The 19,345-nt window shown below is 47.8% G+C and overlaps 1 protein-coding gene across 3 annotated transcripts in view; it reads left to right on the plus strand.

Annotated features, from left to right (window-relative positions):
• Nucleotides 1-19,345, plus strand: part of ABLIM3 (actin binding LIM protein family member 3) — a 133,451-nt gene that overhangs the window by 68,278 nt on the left and 45,828 nt on the right. For all 3 annotated transcript variants that reach the window (XM_069592388.1, XM_069592386.1, XM_069592387.1), the window contains exons 6-8: nt 2,242-2,368; nt 6,175-6,268; nt 15,117-15,204. In XM_069592388.1, coding sequence (XP_069448489.1) covers nt 2,242-2,368; nt 6,175-6,268; nt 15,117-15,204 — 309 coding nt within the window. The remainder of the gene's footprint in view (nt 1-2,241; nt 2,369-6,174; nt 6,269-15,116; nt 15,205-19,345) is intronic.

The raw sequence follows: 19,345 nt of genomic DNA on the forward strand, positions 1-19,345 counted from the left end.
CCCTCAGCTTGCGCTAAGAGACATTAGAAAGGTGCTGTGTAGCCAAGAGGCATGGACTATGGGAGCTGACTCATACACACACTTCGTCAGGGCCCAGACTTTCCACAGCGTGCTGGACACACCCCCTTCCTAGAGACACAGATGCCTCATCTCTTCTCCAGGACTGGCTTCCAGCTGGATGAGAGAGCTTCAGCCAGCCTCTCCCAACTTGCTGTGTGTCTCTCTCCTCCTCTACTGCTCCCAAGTGTGCATTTGCCTTTGGTGCCAAGAAGGAGGCCTGTGCTCTGGTAAACATTGCCCCTTGACCCTTTCCTCCTCCAGAGTGGGACATCCTGTCAGCTAAGCCTGAATTCCCAGCATCTCCCAAGTACCTCGGACCCTGCCTCCATTTCCTGCCCCTCCCTAGACATTGTTGAGCAACAGGCAGCCTCTGGCCCCCCCCCTACATTCTGTTGGCCTCAGTGCATGGTCCAGGGTGATGGAAACGGAGAGCAAGGGTGCCTTTCTGCTCTGGAACAATCTCATCAGACTCTTTAATCCTCACTGCTTAGGGAGGCAGATGTTTGGTTTGTAGTCACATAAGGGAGGAGGTGTGCATGGGTGCTAGGAGGGCTGCTCATTCAGAAGATCTACTCTAAGTTTTTACTGTGTGCTGAGCATGGTGCTAGGCAAGAGAATAGGCTTAACCAAAAGCACACAAATCACAAACCATTGAGCATATGAGCCTAAAGGTGAGAAAAAGTAGAACCTAAGCTTGGAGCAGGGATTCGCAAACTCTGCTGTGCTTGGAGATCTTGATAAAATTCAGTGACAAGGGCTCGATTTCTGAAATATATAAAACAGCTCATGCAGCTCAATGTGAAAAAAATAACCCAGTCAAAAAAACGGGTAAAAGAACTAAATGGGAATTTCTCCAAAGAAAACATACAGATGGCCAACAGGCACATGAAAAGTTGCTCAAATTTTTTGCATTTTAGAGAAATGCAAATAAAAACTATAATGAGGTGTTGCTTCACATCGGTCAGAATGGCTGTCATGAAAACATCTGCAAATAACAAATGCCAGAGAGGCTATGGAGAAAAGGGAACTCTCCTTCACTGTTGGTGGGAATGTAAATTGATACAGCCACTACGAAGATCAATATGGAGGTTCCTCAAAAAAACTAAAGATAGAGTTATCGTATGATCCAGGAATTCCACTCCTGGGCATTTACCTGGAGAAAACTCTAATTTAAAAAGATACATGCCCCCCAGTGTTCACTGTAGCACTATTCACAGTAGCCAAGACATGCAAGCAACCTAAATGTCCATCAACAGATAATGGATAAAGAAGATGTGGTATATATATACAATGGAATATTACTCAGCCATAAAAAAAGAATGAAATAATGCTACTTGCAGCAATAAGAATGGACCTGGAGATTATCACAGTAAGTGAAATAAGTCAGAGAATGACAAATATCATATGCTACCACTTATATGTGGAACCTAAAAAAACAATACAAATGATTTACAAAACAGAAACAGACTCATAGGCATGGGAAAACTTATGGTTAACAAAGGAGAAAGAGAAAGATACATTAGGGTTTGGGGATTAAAAGATACACTCTGCTACATGTAAAATAGATTAGCAACAAGACCTACTGTATAGCACAGGGAACTATATTTAATCCCTGTAACAACCTATAATAGAAAAGAAACTGACAAAGAATATATTATGTGTGTGTGTGTGTGTGTGACTGAATCACTTTGCTGTTACCTGAAATGAATACAACATTGTAAATCAAGTTTATTTCAATAAAAATAAAATAGTTAAAAATAAAAATTCAGTTGATCTGGATGGGGGCCACATTTCTACACATTAGCAATTTCCCAGGTGACACTGATGCTTCAGGTCCCCAGGTCACAGAGAGTTGTGTGAGCTTTGTTAGCAACTTGAGAACAGGCTAGGAGCAGTTCTGGGTCTGCTCTGGATGAACCACGGTCAGGATGCCCAGCAAGGAACTTTCTGGAGGAACCCTATGAGGCCTTTCTCCCTCACACCAGGACCCCTTGTCAAGAGGCCAGGGTGCCTTTGGCCTTTTGCTTACCTGACATAGTCTCGACTGGTGCCAGTACCTAGGTGGGAGCAGTTACAGAAAAGCCAGCATTCAGGAGGGGTTGCCTAGACTCGGGTGCGAGACGACAGCAAGGGTCCCAGGGCCTGAGGTGCTTTGCTCATCGGGTCCTCTTGTCTTTGCAGACTGCGCTGGGTGCAAGGAGGAGATCAAGCATGGCCAGTCGCTCCTGGCGCTGGACAAGCAGTGGCACGTCAGCTGCTTCAAATGCCAGACCTGCAGCGTCATCCTCACTGGGGAGTACATCAGCAAGTAGGTCTCTCCCCTGCCCCGCCTGCCTGACCTCTGCATGCCCCCAGGCCTGGCCCCACATGGCCCTTGGCCTGAGTCACCAGCAGCATCTCCCTCCATTTCTGTCCGGCTGCCACACTCCAGCCGCAAACGGCACCCCTCACCTTGGGCTCTCACTCGGTGCTTCCTCTGTTCTCAAATGCTCTCCTCTGTTCTGAGCATGTTGCTCCTCCCCTTCCTCTGGTCTGAGGTCCCATACCCTCCCCTCAGAACTGGCTTCATACCACCTCTTACAGGCCCTCCACATTGGCCCCCCCAGTGGCCCTCATCGGCCCTATTGGCTTCCTTCGGGTAGGTCAGCACCATTTGCGATTGTATATTTAACCATGTTACCTTTTTAATAAGGATAATAATATTAATTTATCATTTTTAGTATGGACAAGGAATGTAATAACTGCTCTATACAAATTATCACATTAAGCCCCATGACTACCCCAATGAGGTGTTAACCCCTATTTGAAAAGCTATAGAAACTGAGTCTCAGGAAGTTATTGCCACAGTGATTATATTTCGTGTCTGTCCTCACCAGGGTGGGAGTTTGTTTAATTCACTGCAGCCTGTAGCACAATGCCTGACCCAAAGTCGATAATACAGTTGTTGAATGAAATGCGTTAAGAGATGATGGACACACAGTTGTCAGGAGAGATGGCCTAGCCCCAACACTGAGCACTAGACAAGGCCCCTTGTGCCAGGCCCTTATGACCATATTTATATACTCAAATACCTAAAAAAAAAAAAAAAATTAGGGCCACTAGCCCTCAGAACGTTTTACACTATGATCCAGACATTTTCTAGTATCACTCTTTGATCTGATGCTAGGATGTAGTGAGCATTAAAGTTGTAGCGTGGATGGTTCTGCTGTCAAGAAATAAGAGAGAGAGACTATATGCATAAAATATGATGACTTCAGGGGGTACAATGTGATTCAGAGCTCAAGAGAAGTTCTGTTCTTTAAGACCTTTCCAATCAGAAGTGACAGAAAACCCAACTCAAACTCCCTTGAATGCAAAAATGGGAATTTATTGACTCACAGAAATGGGAAGGCCAGTGGCATTCTGGCTTCTGGCATGGCTGAATCCAGAGGCTTAAAGCTGTCATTAGCCCTTCAGAAGCCCCACCCTCTCCCCAGTCTTTCTTGTCTCTCCCAGCTCTGCCTTCCTCTGTGTCTGATTCATTCTCAAGCAGGACCTCCCCAACTGGTAGCAAAGATGATTACCAACAACTCCAAGCTTTGTTTCTAGCAGCTTCATAAACCTGGCAAAGAGAGAGAAAGGCCTGTTTCCTAAGAACTCCAGCAAAAGTCCCACAGCTGCCTCTGATTTGGCCTCCATTGGGTCACATGCTCATCCCTGACCAATCACTGGCCAGAAGGATCTAAACCCTTGAGTCAGAGAGCAGCCCTTTGTAACTGTGAGTGTGAAGGGGTGGTTCCCAGAACTCAGGCAAAGTACTGCTGCTGTCAAAAAAGGGAGGTAGGTACTAGCCAAACAACCCTTGTCTGTGTCAGAGGTCTAAGCCACAGGCCGTGGCTGTGACTGTTCACTTCTAACTAGCAGAAGTGGTATCTGGAATATGTGAGAGCTTTATGGAAAATGGTTATATTTGGGCTGGATGTTGAAAAGGGGTATAAGATTTGAAAATGCAAAGAAGGAGAGCTTGTAGCCAGAATGCCCAGCCTGGGCAAGGGCAGGGAGTTGCTGGCCACATCCATCCTGTTTGCTGGAACTTGGGCGTGTGCACAGGTGAAGTCCAAGGCTGCAGAGGTGAGTTGAGGTCACAGCCCGAGCACTTTGAATGCATGTTAGTGGGAGTTTGGCATGCACCTCTGTGCCTGCCAAGTAAGGTGTTCCTTTGGTGAGATGCCAGCCAGGAGTCCTTGAGTCTGTGAGTTCAAGTCCACATTCTCTGGGGGAGTAAAAGTTTGCTCAGAGCTCCTTATGAGCAGGTCCAACCCAGATTACCCACCACGCCTTAGGCCTCTGCAGCTGGGCTCTGGGCTCTTCATCCATCTGCCAGCAGAGTGGAAGGTACTTAGCAGTGCCAGGTCTGGTATTGATGCCCAGGTTAGAAGCCCAGCCCACTTGACCTCAGCAAGAGACTCAACTTCTCCAAGTCTCAGTTTCTTCATTTATAGAAACAGGGTTAAAAAGAAGAACCCTCATAGGGTTCAGAGATCTGTGCTTTGTACCTAATCAATACCCAATAAATATTAATTTTTACACTCTGCCTTTTTTTAGAATCATGTATGTCAAACTCCCAAAGACCTCACCCAGCAGCAGACAGTGCTTCCCAGGCATGCTTGGGGAGCTTGTGAAGATGCAGATTCCCTGGGCCCAAATTAGGAGGTGTTAGCATTTATAACCAAATTTTGCTGGTTCATTGCACCCACCTCCTGACAAATGACTTTATCCCCCTGCAGGGTTACCCTCCCACCCCCCAGTGTGAAAGGGTTGAGGGTGAGGGAGGCTTGTCTCATGGACCCACAAACAACAGTGTCACCTCGTGGCTTTGCTAAGCACCAGTCCTCAGTGTTGCCTCTCCTTCAGGAAGCACTGACGGCCCTGCTGCCCAGGGTGGGATCCTAGCAGTACCCGCAGGGCAGCAGCACGGATGTGCCTGGTCCGAGGCCTCTCTGCGTGTGAGTGAGTTCTGTCCCATACAGAAGATGTCATCGGCACCTCAGAGAGATGTCATCAGATCTGGGCCTTAGAGCTAGGCCGGGACTGAGCTGGGCTGAGTGCTTTGATGCCCCCAGTCATCTCCACATTGGCCCTTGAAAGCTGAACCCAGACATCCTTTGGGGACACCTGTCAGCCATCATGGGGATCCCCCAGGACAGAGGCTGTGCTGAGCCCTGGGACACCCTGGAGCCACATCCTTTAAGTCTCATGACAGCCTGCTGAGAAACCAGACCATGTGGATTTGAACCAGCACTAGATCATTTGAGTTGGGTTTTCTCATCCACACAATAGGAAGACATCTAATTCCAACCTCATAGGACTGCTGCAAGTATTAAATGAAATAACCTATGTAAAATACCATCAGAGAGCCCAACACATACCAAGCAGTAAATATCAGTGGCTACTGTATTAGGGGATAGTGTAAGAATAACTAACAATAATCTTATTACTACCCAGTAAGTTATAAGCACTGGGCAAGAATGGAGCACTTAGGAGATGACTGGGGAGGCAAGGGTTCCTATTTTCTACTGATTTAGGAGCACAGTCATATGATTCGTTTTGTACCAGTGTTTTGTTAGAAAAGGAACCCTTAAGAATATGCAAAAAAAATTGATCACATTGATGACCTCCTGGAAGGGAAACTGGGAGAGACTGAGGAGGGTACAGACTTTCCCCCCGTGCCTTTGCAGTGTGCCAAATGCAGATATTACCTATTCTAAATGGAAGCTTTATTTTTTAAATAACCTTTTAAAAGAGTCCTTTAGGGTAAAGGGAAGAGAGTAGGTCTGGAAAATCTGAGGAGAGAGCAAGGAAGAAGAGTGAGGGACCCTCACAGCCAGCAGCAAACAGTACTTTCCAGGCATGCGTGGGGAATTTGTCAAGATGCAGATCCCCCAGCCCACTCACCCCAGGGACTGTCTGATCCTGTAGATCTGAGGGGTGTCTGGGCAGTTTTTGCACTTTGAACAGCTACCTGAGTGCTTCTAATCTTGGTCCAGTCACAGTTATCTTTGGGTCTGGGAAGTTCCACGTGACACCCCCGCGGACCCCCCTAATTTCCTCTTCCTGTGTGGATTTCCTCTGCAGGGATGGCGTTCCGTACTGCGAGTCTGACTACCACTCCCAGTTTGGCATTAAGTGCGAGACTTGTGACCGATACATCAGCGGCAGGGTCTTGGAGGTGAGTGGGTACAAGTAACTGTGAAGATGATTGAGCAGGTGGCCTGTGACCCCGCAGTCATCCCTGGAGAAGGGAAAAGTCACCCCACACCCCTTTTTCCTTAGCCTCTACTTCCCCTGCTTTCTCTGCCTCAGCTTAGCTTGCTACATGACCTTGAGCAGGTAACCTTGCTTCTGTAGGTACCCCCCAAATGAGAAGAAGCTGGACGAAATTACTGCTTGTTCAAAAAATGTTGTGTTGGAAATATCAGTTGTTTCTCTGGATTCAGACCCAGATAGATTACTGGGGAGTGATAATTATGATTTTCTTCTTTGCCCTGCCTGAAGGATAGAGCCTGTATTTTTTTAAGCATTCAGTAATGTGCTGATTTATGAACCAGCTTGTCTAGCAGCCTGCTCCCTAAGCCCTTCTTTGGCTGGTCCATCACCATGGCAACAACTTTCCTCTGCTTCTGATGCACAGCTCGCTCTGCCAGTGACAGACAACCTGCAGCACCCTTGCTGAGCCCCTCCCTGAGCGCCCATTCGCTGGCCTTCCTGGCCTTCCCTCCCACACTCTGGGCCCAGGCAGCTGTCTTCCTATGCCTTGGGACCACCCACCTTGAGGAGTCAGAAGCAGGAAAGAGTTTGGTGCAAATTAAAAACAGTGGCCTAGCATTCTATTCATACCAAGTCAAACAAGTAGAATCAAAATGTCATAAATTCTTTTGCTAGGGAAAAATTCTAAAGTTTTCTGAAAAATATACGTTATATTATACATTCTGTTTATATATATGTATACAAAAGCTTTCTAATTTATATTCACTCAAAATTTTGATATAGTTTCATGTATTTTGGCATCTAGAATCACAGCTAAAAGTCTAGAAAATTTATTATCTTAGTGATTAAAATAACTTGAATGAGGCTTGAAACTCCTAATCCAGTTCTGAGACTATAAAGAAATATTGTTGGTTAAAAAGACAGGAAATTAACATGTGATAAAGTATTATTAACTAAAGTACATATTTTGTTCAGATCTCAAAAAATGAAAGAGTACAAATAATTGGGTGATAATATTGACTCAATTGCTTACTCATGCTCAGATTTTGGGGTGAATATCTTTGACTTTCTAGGCCCACATTTTCTCATCTGACAGTGGCCGAGGGACAACAGACTGGGTCAGGGCTTACGAACAGAGTCACTAATTCTGACAAATCTGGCCGGGAGACCAAGGTTGCCTGGAGTCAGCAGTGTGTTGAGAAGGATCCTACAGCCTCAGCTCAGGAGAAAGTGTAGCAGCCAGGAAGGGACTCTGCGGAGATGCACTGTAGTTGAGCCCTGAGGGTGAGAAGGAAGCTGCCCTGTGAGGGCCTAGAGGAGGAATGAGCTTGACCCTTTCAGGGAACAGAGGGAGGCCAGTGTGGCTGAGTTCTATAAATCGGGCTAGAGGAAGATGGAGTAGATCATAAAGGGCATATCATATCAAGTTTTGTAGGCCTGTTTAGGAGTGTATGTTTTATAGCAAGTGCAGTGGAAATTCATTGGAGAATTTTAAACCAAAGAGCAACATTGTAAGATTTCCATTAAGAGACTATAGGGAATCAGAGACTAAGATAAATGCACAGAGTGGATAAGCCATCAGGCATTTCTAAGGAGCAGTAGGAGTGCAATGTGGAAAAAAAGCGTGAAACAGAAGTACATGGAGGATTTGTGCCCGGATTTCTGAGGCCTGATACCAGGGCTAGGCGTCTGTAATTCACAGGACAGCAGGGGGTTGGGGAAAGGCCAAGCAGAAGTGACCTGCTTCGAGCTGCACCTGGAGAATAGCATGATGTCCACAGGCTAAATTTAAAGGAAGGAAACTGGAAGTGGGAGACCCAGAAGAAGACCTAGGGAGGTCCCGTGCCAGTGGCAGGGTTAACCAGCCTGTCTACATTATGGAAGTTGAATTCCAGTAGCTTTGCAACCATGGGGCCACTTTAGATGCAGCCATCAGGGGAGAAGAGGCCGAAGGTTGAACCCAAGTGTCAAGCCCAGGTGAGAGGAAGTCTGGAATTGCCATTGCTGAAGTGCAGATGGCAGGGAAAGACTGATCTGAGCAGAGCACATGAATTCCCTTTGGGAAGGAGTGTGGTTGAAATTCCAGGAAATTTTCAAGAGGACAGTGAGAATGTGGACCAGAGGTCAGGAACAAAGCTCAGGCCTGGAGGGAACAGTCTCCAAAATGCTAAGATCTGAATAATAGTCAGCACCCTGGGAGTCATCAGGATTTCTTAGAGAGAGAGAAGAGGGCTGAAGGTAACATGGAGAGTGGGAGCTTGCAGGAGTGCAGGAGACTGAGAAGTCAGAAAAAGAGGAGGAGCGCTAAGGGATGCAGGACTGGGTGAGATTGGGGAGGGGTGCTGAGAGGTCAGAACTCCAGAAAAGATGGAAAGTAAATCAGAGAGTTGGGCAGATTCTACAAGAGCAGTTAGTGATATGCAGGCTGAGAAAAAGCTGTGGCGTGTGGGACGCGGTCACGTTCAGGAGAACCACTTGTCAGGTCTGCAGAATTGTGGGCAGGGGCACCCGCAAGTAGTGGGGTCAGTGGCCTGTTGTTGTCATTCAGACTTTCAGTCGTATCCAACTCTGCGACCCCATGGACTACAGCATGCCAGACTCCCCTGTCCTTTACCATCTCCCAGAGCTGTTCCAACCCATGTCCACCGAGTCAGTGATACCATCCATACATCTCATCCTCTGTCGTCCCCTTCTCCTCCTGCCTTCAGTCTTTCCCAGCATCTTTAACAGCATCATCTTTTAGGATTTGAAATAGCTCAACTGGAATTCCATTACCTCCACTAGCTTTGTTTGTAATGATGCTTCCTAAGGCCCACTTGACTTTGCACTCCAGGATGTCTGGCTCTAGGTGAATGATCACACCATCGTGGTTATCTGAGTCATGAAGATATTTTTTGCATAGTTCTTCTGCGTATTCTTGCCACCTCTTCTTAAAATCTTCTGCTTCTGTTAGGTCCATACTGTTTCTGTCCTTTATTGAGCCCATCTTTGCATGAAATGTTCCCTTGGTATCTCTAATTTTCTTGAAGAGATCTCTAGTCTTTCCCATTCTATTGTTTTCCTCTATTTATTTGCATTGTTCACTTAGGAAGGCTTTCTTATCTCTCCTTGCTATTCTTTGGAACTCTGTATTCAGATGAGTATATCTTTCCTTTTCTCCTTTGCCTTTCATTTCTCTTCCTTTCTCAGCTATTTGTAAGGCCTCCTTGGACAACCATTTTGCGTCTTTGCATTTCTTTTTCTTGGGGCTGGTTTTGATTACACCCTCCTATACAATGTTACGAACCTCCAGCAATAGTGCTTCAGCCAGTCTATCAGATCTCACCCCTTGAATCTATTTGTCAGTTCTACTATATAATCATAAGGGATTTGATTCAGGTCATAGTTGAATGGCCTAGTGGTTTTCCCTATTTTCTTCAATTTAAGTCTGAATTTTGCAATAAGGAGTTCATGATCTAAGCTATAGTCAGCTCCTGGTCTTGTTTTTTGCTGCCTATATAGAGTGTCTCCATCTTTGGCTGCAAAGAATATAAACAGTCTGATTTCGGTGTTGACCATATGGTAATGTCTATGTGTAGAGTTGTCTCTTGTGTTGTTGGAAGAGGATGTTTGCATATGACCAGTGCATTCTCTTAGCAAAACTCTGTTAGCCTTTGCCCTGCTTTATTTTGTACTCCAAGGCCAAACTTGCCTATTACTCCAGGTATCTCTTAACTACCTACTTTTGCCTTCCAGTCCCCTAAGATGAAAAGGACATCTCTTTTTTTGGTGTTAGTTCTAGAAGGTCTTGTAGGTCGTCATAGAACTGTTCAACTTCAGCTTCTTTGGCGTTAGTGGCTGGAGCATAGACTTGGATTAGTGTAATATTGAAAGATTTGCCTTGGAAACAAACAGAGATCATTCTGTCATTTTTGAGATTGCACCCAAGTGCTGCTTTTCGGACTCTTTCGTTGACTGTGAGGGCTTCTCCAATCCTTTTAAGGGGTTCTTGCCCACAGTAGTAGATTCAATGGTCATCTGGATTAAATTTGTCCATTCCAGTCCGTTTTAGTTCACTGATTGCTAAAATGTCAATGTTCACTCTTGCCACCTCCTGTTTGGCCACTTCCAGTGTACCTTGATCATGGATCTAACATTCCAGGTTCCTATGCAGTGTTTTTCTTTACAGCATCAGATTTTACTTGCACCACCAGACGCATCCATATGTCATTGGCATATGTCATTGAGAAATCATAAAAGCAGACTTTTCTTTCCAGGCGGGAGAGACTTCAGTTACACGCAGGGCCAGAGCCTCAGACAGGAATTTGTCCCAGCATTTCCAGGCTGCTCTGAAATCATGTCAGCACCTGTCTTTCCCCCAAGTGTTACTGTCATTCAGCATTGTTGGAGCCCCCTCTTCTTGGGCAGCTCTTGTGACTGGGTTTCCATTGATTCCATTTGTATGAGGCTCCATTAGCATCTTGGATGTATTGATTTTTTTTTTTTCCTTAGATCTGGAAGAGACTTTTAACAGACAACTATTTCACCCTCCTTGCTTTACAGATGAGAAAAGTGAGCCCTGAGACATGTGGTTCTTTCCAAAGTCATATGCTGTATTTCTGATAAAGACAGAGCTGATACCTAGGACTCCAGCCTCCTGTATTCCACACCAATGCCCACAGCTCTCAGTTCTCCAGGGCCATTGACACAGTGGGATGTCGAGAAAATACACAGTTGGAGTTAAACAGACTTGAATTCGAGTTTTATGTCTTCTAGCCATGAAACCAAGCAAGTCACTTTCTTTGAGTCTTTACCTATCAATGGAGGATACTACTGTTATTTAACTCCTAGTAGATATGCCAGTGTGAAATCATGGAAAATATATATAATAGTTTCTGCCCCTGGTTCCTGGCACAGAGCTCCTAAAACCGTTGTAATTTCCTAAGTGATAAGAACATCAGGAGCATGTTTTGTTCTAACATTTGGTTTTTGACCTCAGTTCCTGAACATAGAACTCCTAAACCCCTCAGAAATTTCTGAGCAACAGGAGCATCTTTTGTTCTAATGAGGTGACTCATGGGCGGGGGCCAGTCACCAGAAAGATCAAGCCATCATTAGAAGCTTGAAACTTTCAGCCCTGACTCCCATCCTCTGGGAAGGGGAGAGGGCCTAGAACTTGAGTTAATGATGGATCCTTGAGTTAATGATGCAAGGAAGCCTCTGTGAATATCCCGCGAGTGCAGGGTTCAGAGAGTGTCCAGGTGGGTCAACACCCGAGGTTCTGGGAGAGTGGTACACAGCGAGAGGGCATGGATGCCCCATGCCCCTCCCCATATACCTTGAACCTCTTCTGTCCGAATGTTCATCTCTATCATTCTATAACAAACCAGTAACCATAACTGTTTCTTGAGTTCTGTGAGCCATTCCAGCAAATTAATAAACCTAGATGGGGGTCCTGGGGACCCCAGTTTAATGCTGGTCAGTCAGAAATAGGTGGCAACCTGGGACCTAATGACTGTTACCTATATTGGGGTTGGGGAAACAGTGATGTGGGGGAGACAGGCCTGAGCCCTTAACCTGTGGGGTCTCACACTCTGTCCAGGTAGAGTATCAGAATCAATTAAATTACAGGACACTCAGCTGGTGTCACAGAGAATTGCTTGGTGTGGGAGAGGAAAATCACCCACACATCTGGTGTCAGAAGTATTATGAGTGTGGTAGTAGTCTGAGAGTAAGGGACAAACACAGGAGTGTGTTTTCCTTTATAGCTAGTCAGGACTGTCTTGGTTGCAAGTACAGAAACTATACTCAGAAACTACTTCAGACCAAAAAGGATATTTATCACCTCCCATAGTGAAAAACCCAGGAGTAGTCCTTGCTTCAGGCACAGCTGGACCCAGCACTCACACAAATGTGTTTGAATATCTTGCCCTCTTGGTGCAACTTTCTTCTGGGTTGGCTTTATTCTCTCTCCTGCACGATGGGGAAATCGGACACCAGTCACTCTAGGCTTCCATCCTGTCAGCCAGCATTTCCAGTGGAAGGAGAGCTTTCTCTTTCCTAATAGCTCAGCAAGCATCCTGGGACTGGCTCTCACTGGAGAACCTCAGGCCTGTCTCCAAACCAGTCACTGTGACCATAGCGTTGGAATAACCACATGGATTGACATGGGGAATGGGTAGTTATTCCCACCCAGGAAAAGCTTGATGCTGTTTCTGGAGGAAGGAGGAAGGCTGTTGGCCAGACCAAAGCAACAGCCTCCTGCTACGGGCCCTGGTATGTTTCTGGGTACACAGTAGGCACTTAATTAAATTCCATGTCCCTTTCCCACCTCAGGCCACCCCACAATCCCTTCCTCAGTGATGGAACTCAGCATGGTGAGCGCCGCCCACACTCATTTCTTGCTGGTCTGCGTCCTTGCTGGGGAGAATCACAGCCCTGGGGTCCTATGCTGCCTGCCTCACATTGCTTGTGGTTCTCAGTCCTCGCCAAGGGGGCCCATTTTCCAGCTACTGATTCTTTGTCCTGAACACTGTGTTCTGGACTTTGGCTTTAACAGAATGTCTCATCTCTTCCCCCTGACTGGTTCCCCTTGTGCTGGCACCGGCAGCTATGTGGCCTCCCTCCCGCTTCCTCAGGTGGCTTCCGTGCCATCCTTGGCAGAGTTTCTGAGATGTGCACAGAGCCTCTTTCGGCTAGAGCAGGGTGCTGGGGTGTGACATTTAGGAAGATGCCAGCTTCAGTTTTGCCAACCCACTGTTGCCATTCTGGAAACAGATCTATAATTGAAATGATAAAGAGACACAAAGTAGGAAGAGACTACTAATTAAAGCAATTATCCCTGTCATGGTATGGGAGAGTCAGTCCCACAACATCTCAGCTTGGGAAAATAGCAGGTCCTTCCAGAGTCTGAACACAGTTTGCTTTGGTGATGATAAGGACCTTTTCTCATTAGTGGGAGCCATGAAAACAGCCAAGAATCCAACAAAAAAAAGGGATTTGGGATTTTTTTTCCTTTTTTAAAAAGCCTGCCCTTTCCATACATTTGCTTAATTTTTAGAATAAATCAAGTATCTCCCAAATAGATAAACCCATGCCCAACTACCCCCCACCCAATACACACACAAGATTTGGGGATAAGCCTTCAGCGTTATGCAATTATAATACAATATTTTTAAGATATTTTTGATGTGGGCCATTTTTAAAGTCTTTATTGAATTTGTAACAGTATTGCTTCTGCTCTTATATTTTGGCTTTTTGGCTGTGAAATCTTGGCTTCCTGACCAGGCATGGAACTCAAACCCACAACCACCCCCTCCCTTACACTGGAAGGCAAAGCCTTAACCAGTGATGGCCAGAAGTCCCTACAATGTTTGAATTGGAAGGAACCTATTAGCATCAGACCAAGTGATGGCTGGGAAGGGGTCCTTTAATATACCCCAGTATCCATCAGTTTCCCCCAAGCATATCCTCCCAAAAGGGAGGATGAGTTGGTTGGATGGCATCGCTGCCTCAGTGGACATGAACTTGAATGAACTCCAGAAGATGGTGAGGGACTGGGTGGCCTAGCAGGCTGCAGTCTGTGGGGTTGCAGAGTCGGACACGACTTAGGGACTGAACATCAGCAACAACATATCCCCCCAAAAAACTTTGCCCTAACCTGAAACATATACCTTCAAAATGAGCCCACCTTCCACCCCATTGCTGCCTGAAGCTCCTCCATACAGCAGTTCTTGAGCCACCAGGGAAGGGCCCTCGGTTAGGCTGTGGTGTCAGGACTGTGTGCCCTCCAGGGAGCAGCTCCCACACGGCTACTGGCTTCCAGTGGGACCTTGAGTCACAACCTTTTCCAAGGCACTCTCTTCCACCTAGAAAGGAGTTCTCAGCTTCAGATCATTTCCATTTTTACTTGAAACAATGTGTAGGGAAACAAAGTGGAGATAAGGAAGGGGGCTTATCAATGCCAGACTGGGGCAGAGGCTCCCAAGCACAGTAGTTATGGGACTGGCCTGGGGGTCAGAGACTTCCCCACAGGTCCTGGCTTTGCGGGTCTCATTTGTCCAGTGAGCCCCAAAAATGTGTCTGTCCTGTGCCTGCTCACCATTTTTGCCATGCCTATGAGCCTCTTGTATTCATTCTTACCTAATGCTTTATCTTATCTTCAAGTTGGCTCTCTTGCAAATAAGAAAACTTGTATAACATAACAGGAAAACCAGGGTCACTTGCCATGTTGCCAGTAACTAAAAGATGGTGTTCTAGTGGAGGCTTCAAGACGCTTACCTATTCTCATGCCTTAAAAGGTAGATTAGTAAGGTTTAGATAGATGTTATCCTCTGGACCAAACTGATATTTTCTCCTTGAAAAAACTCAAAAGGATAGATAGAGGATTGAAAAGGAAATTTCTCTCTCTCTCTTTATTTTTTCCCCCATGAATTCAGTGTTATTAAACCTGAGGATCCCTTTAAAAACATGTCTTGAACCACTGGCAGTAAGGGCCCATTGTTGGGGAAATGCTGAGATGTCGTCAAAGTAAGACTGTTTTCTCATCAGGAGGTAAAGCAGTAGGAGCAGAGACCTCCAAATGGCCCTTCCGTTGCTGGAATAGATGTGACGGTGTCCAGGCAGGTCCACTGAAAGCTTTCAGATGCCCGTGGTATGGAATCACCAAGCTTCTGGCAAATGTTTAGATTGTTCTGGGGGACTCCCTTGGGTAGCTTCAGGGCCGTGAAGATGCCATTGACACTAGTGAGTCACGAAGCGTTCAGACTCGACCTGCCCTGCTGGACGGCGGCCACAGTGCTGACCTCCTCTTTTATCTTTTATTCCCGCAGGCGGGAGGGAAGCACTACCACCCCACCTGCGCCAGATGTGTGCGCTGCCACCAGATGTTCACCGAGGGGGAGGAGATGTACCTTACAGGTAAGCAAATCTGACCCTCGGGGAGGCATTCCTCTCCGCTTATGACTGGAAAGGAGAGAGAGCCTCCTTCCGTCCGGGTGCTGTCTGTGCTCTTGGCTTGTCCTCAACTCCGTGATTAATTCGCCCCTCTCTGGGTGGTTCAGGAAAGTTGCCGGTGTGGCTAATGTGAAGTGACATGTAATCTGCCTTCCGTCCCTGTGCGCCTCCCCCCGCTGCTCGGCTGGCCCGCTTCCCTGGCAGTTCTCTTGAGCAGACTCTCCTGGCTCTGCCTCGAGGTGGGAGGTTGAGCTCCTTCAGGCCAAGGGGTCAGAGAACAGGAGGATGACGGGGGGTTGCAGAGTGTCTGCACCGTCACAGCGCCTACCGCCTCCTCCCTCTCCCACCCCTCCATATCTCAGAGCGTCACACCCGGCCACTGCCTGGTCGCTCCTGTCAGGAGGGAGCAAAATGAATGCGAGGGAACCAAGAGTCGCCAAAAAGCCAATCAGAGCTGCTTTTCCTCTGCCACTTCCCAGGGTCCCGCCCCCTGGCCCCAGGAGTCCTGCTCCAGCCTCCTAGTCAGTCTCCAGGCACTGCTCAGTCCTTCCTGGGCCCATCCTTCTCAGGCATCAGTGTTCTCAGCAGAGCCCTGTTGAGGGGTCTTTGGGAGACCTCTGGGCCCACTAGTTAGATGCAAACACTTCAACCTAGTATTTAAGACACTCTCAGTGAGGACTCCATCTGCCTTGAACAAACTCAACACTTCAGCTTGCCAGAGCCAACTGGCAACCGTTCCTTCATCCATTCAGAAACTCCCAGATACCTGCCAGCAGACTCTGAAGGGCCCACAGTGAGTTCCAGCCCTATGCCCGTGGCTCTGATGTCCGAGGGCAGTGGACCATGGTCAGTAGCCACACAGATAACTGTCAGCTGTGATGAGCCGAACGGGGGGAAGGAGTGTGAGCTGTGAGAGCACATGTTGGGGTGGGGAGGGGCGGCTGGGAGGGTCCCTGGTGAGGGGCCAGGGTTCCAAGAGGAGTGGCTGTTAACTGGGCAAAGAGGGGACGGATGGAATTAGCCAACCTAAGGGCGTAGAATCTGCCGGCCTCTTCGTTGGCGGTGGGGGTGTGGGAGCGGGGATAGAGAAGTGGCAAGTGTGGGAGGCCGAGAGGAGCCAGTGTGGCCGGGTGCAACAGGAGGTGAGAGGGGAGGGCAGGGCAGGCTGCTGCTGCTGCTGCGAAGTCGCTTCAGTCGTGTCTGACTCTGTGCAACCCCATAGACAGCAGCCCACCAGGCTTCCCTGTCCCTGGGATTCTCCAGGCAAGAGTACTGGAGTGGAGTGCCATTGCCTTCTCCACAGGACAGGCTAGGCTGGGCCTTCTGGCAGGGATGGTATTCACCCCCGAATGATCTCATGGTCCTGGTGCCTCCAAGTAGCCACTCTTCACTCACAGAACTCCTACCATTGTAGGCCAAGTTATAGGCACTGCCCACTTCTAAAGCCCCCCAGATGTCCCCAACCCCCACCCAAGCTCACTAGTCCCCCACCCCGAACCCCGTGAGCCTTCTGTTTGCACCTGGTCCCCTCCAGCCTGCACTGAGCCATTGGCCACCTCCCTGAGAACCTTGCCTCTGACACTGGCCCCTCAGCCCTGGCACTGACCCCTGTGTGCTCACTTGGCTGCTGATCACTGTTGGCTGAATTTCTGTGCTAGCTATCTGCAGATGTTTGAATAGTCATCTTGGAGAGGGCATTTCTTTGGGAGACACCTTCCTCCTGGTTTCCTCGCAAGGCAAATGGAAGGTCAGAAAGGCTATTACAAGGAGCATAGCTTCCTCTCAAACTTGTCCAAGCCACACATGCCCACGCCAGGAGTTGCCTCAAGATGTAATGAATCCCTTTTGCCTAGAGCTGGTTTCTAAACCTCAGCGCTGTTGACATATGGGGCCAGATCATTCTTTGGTGTGGAGACTGCCCTGTATATTTCAGGATGTTCAGTAGCGTCCCTGGCCTCTGCCCACTAAATGCATAATGTACATCTTCTTGTTGTGACAACCAAAAATATCTCAGGCATTGCCCCAGGAGGCATGATCAACCTGGGTTGAGAACCACTAGCCCAGAGCTATTCAGCAGAATCTCATACCATCTGCTAGGAAAGCTAAAACATGGTTTCCTATGCTGAACTGGGCAAGGGGACCATCTCTAAGATGCTTTGACTCTACAACCACTGACTTGTATGGACAGTCATACGGGTGTTAGAGGTGAATAGACCCCAGGAGTCACTCTAGACTGTGAAGTAACAATCCTCATTGTATAGAAGGGAAAAGTGAGCCCCAGAAAGAAGAAGAGATCCGCATGAGAACTTTAGGATACAGGGGCAAAGGTGGGGAACCTGGCCTTATGACTTCCACCCCAGAGCCTTCCCCATCTTTCCTCCTGAGACCCAGGCCCTGACAGCTACTCAGGTCCCTGCAGGGACTAGGCTCCCTCTTTCCAGAAGCACCGGTCCCTCAGTGCCTGGGTCCCTAAGTGGTTCCTACTGCAGTGCCCCGTGTTATGTGATGGGAAGCCCATGTGAGTGCACACTGCATGGGATCTTCATGAGCCCTGAGAATCTAGACTTGGCACTTGGTTTGAAAGTTTCCTGCATGTATTCCCCTCCCCAGAGGATGAGGTGGTTGGATGGTATCACTGACTCAATGGACATGAGTTTGATCAAACTCCAGGAGATAGTGAAGGACAGGGAAGCCTGGCATGCTACAGTCTAAGGGGTCACAAAGAGCTAGACATGACTTAGCAACTGTACAACAACAAATTCCTCTCACCCTTCTCTGGTGAAGCCCTTTGCTAGTGTTGAAACTGTCCTCATGTTCATATCACTGGAAATTAAGATCTCTCCCTTCCTGTCTGAATTCCCAATGCTGATATTTGCCCATTTGGTGCTTTGAATCCTGGCTCCGCTGTTTAGTAAGTTTTTGACCTCTTTAAAACTCCAAACCCTATTTCCTAGACTGTAAAAGGAGGTCGTAACAGTCGCTATAATATAGCGTATAGTAAGATCCCTGGATTTCCCTGGTGGCTCAATGATAAAGAATCTGCCTGCCAACACAGGAGACGTGGGTTCGATCGTTGGGTCAGGAAGATCCCCTGGAGAAGGAAATGGCAACCCACTCCAGTATTCTTGCCTGGAGAAACAATGGACAGAGGAGCCTGGCAGACTACAGTGCATGGGGTCGCAAGAGCTGAACACGACTTAAGGACTACACCACCACCACCAAGGTCCTGACGTGCAGGAAGCTCTCAGTCCCCTCCTGCAGCAGATGCGCCGCCTATGTATCCAGTGCTGTTCTAACAACCAGAGGTGTGGCCGTAAGCAAGTGTCCTGCCCTCTTGGAGCTTACATCCTCTTGTTCCAGTATCTTCCAAGCCCTGCTTTAGACCAGAACTTCACAGATTGCTTGAAGAGTTAAGTGATGAAGTGAGTAGCTTTGTGATCAGGAGAGAGAGTGCACAAATGTCTCCAGGAGATGGAGATATTCTTGGTGATAAAGAAGGGTTTGTCACCCTCCTCCTTAATTATCCCCTTCCCTGCTTCCCTGGCTCCTGGGAGAGTGGGAGTAATTGCAGGGCATTCAGGGACTCGCCTCGAGGGATGCTGAGTGATCCTAGAATGAGGGGGTCCCGGGCCATCCACTGCTGGAGTCCTGCTGACTTGGGTTATGGGCGTCTCAGAGGTGGCAGCCACCAGGGGCTTCTGCTTCCACTGGAAACTGGGCTTGTGATAGCCCTTGGACACCCTCCCTGGGCAGGGTACCAAGACTCAAAATTATCTTTCCCAGAAATGGCAAGAACGCTGTCCACCCAGGCAGCGCAGGAGTGGTGGGGACCAGTTCAGAAGACTCCTGAGTCCAGGCAGCAGCACTTCCGCTAAGGAGCTGTGACCTTGAGAATAACTTGCTTGTCTGAGGTCTCTTCCTTCACCTGTAAAATGAGGAAGCTCTCACTGTCTTTCATTCAAACATTCACGCTGAGGTCATGCTTGTGCCAGGCTCTCTGTCATGTGCTGGGTGCCCAAAGATGAATGAGGCAGGGTGCTGGCTTCAGTGGTGGAGTTTACTGTCAGGAGCGAGAGACTGACTTAATCAAACAGAAGTGCAAACA

The sequence above is a fragment of the Ovis canadensis genome, chromosome 5 (genome assembly GCF_042477335.2).
Source record: "Ovis canadensis isolate MfBH-ARS-UI-01 breed Bighorn chromosome 5, ARS-UI_OviCan_v2, whole genome shotgun sequence".
In the NCBI taxonomy this organism is placed as follows: domain Eukaryota; kingdom Metazoa; phylum Chordata; class Mammalia; order Artiodactyla; family Bovidae; genus Ovis; species Ovis canadensis.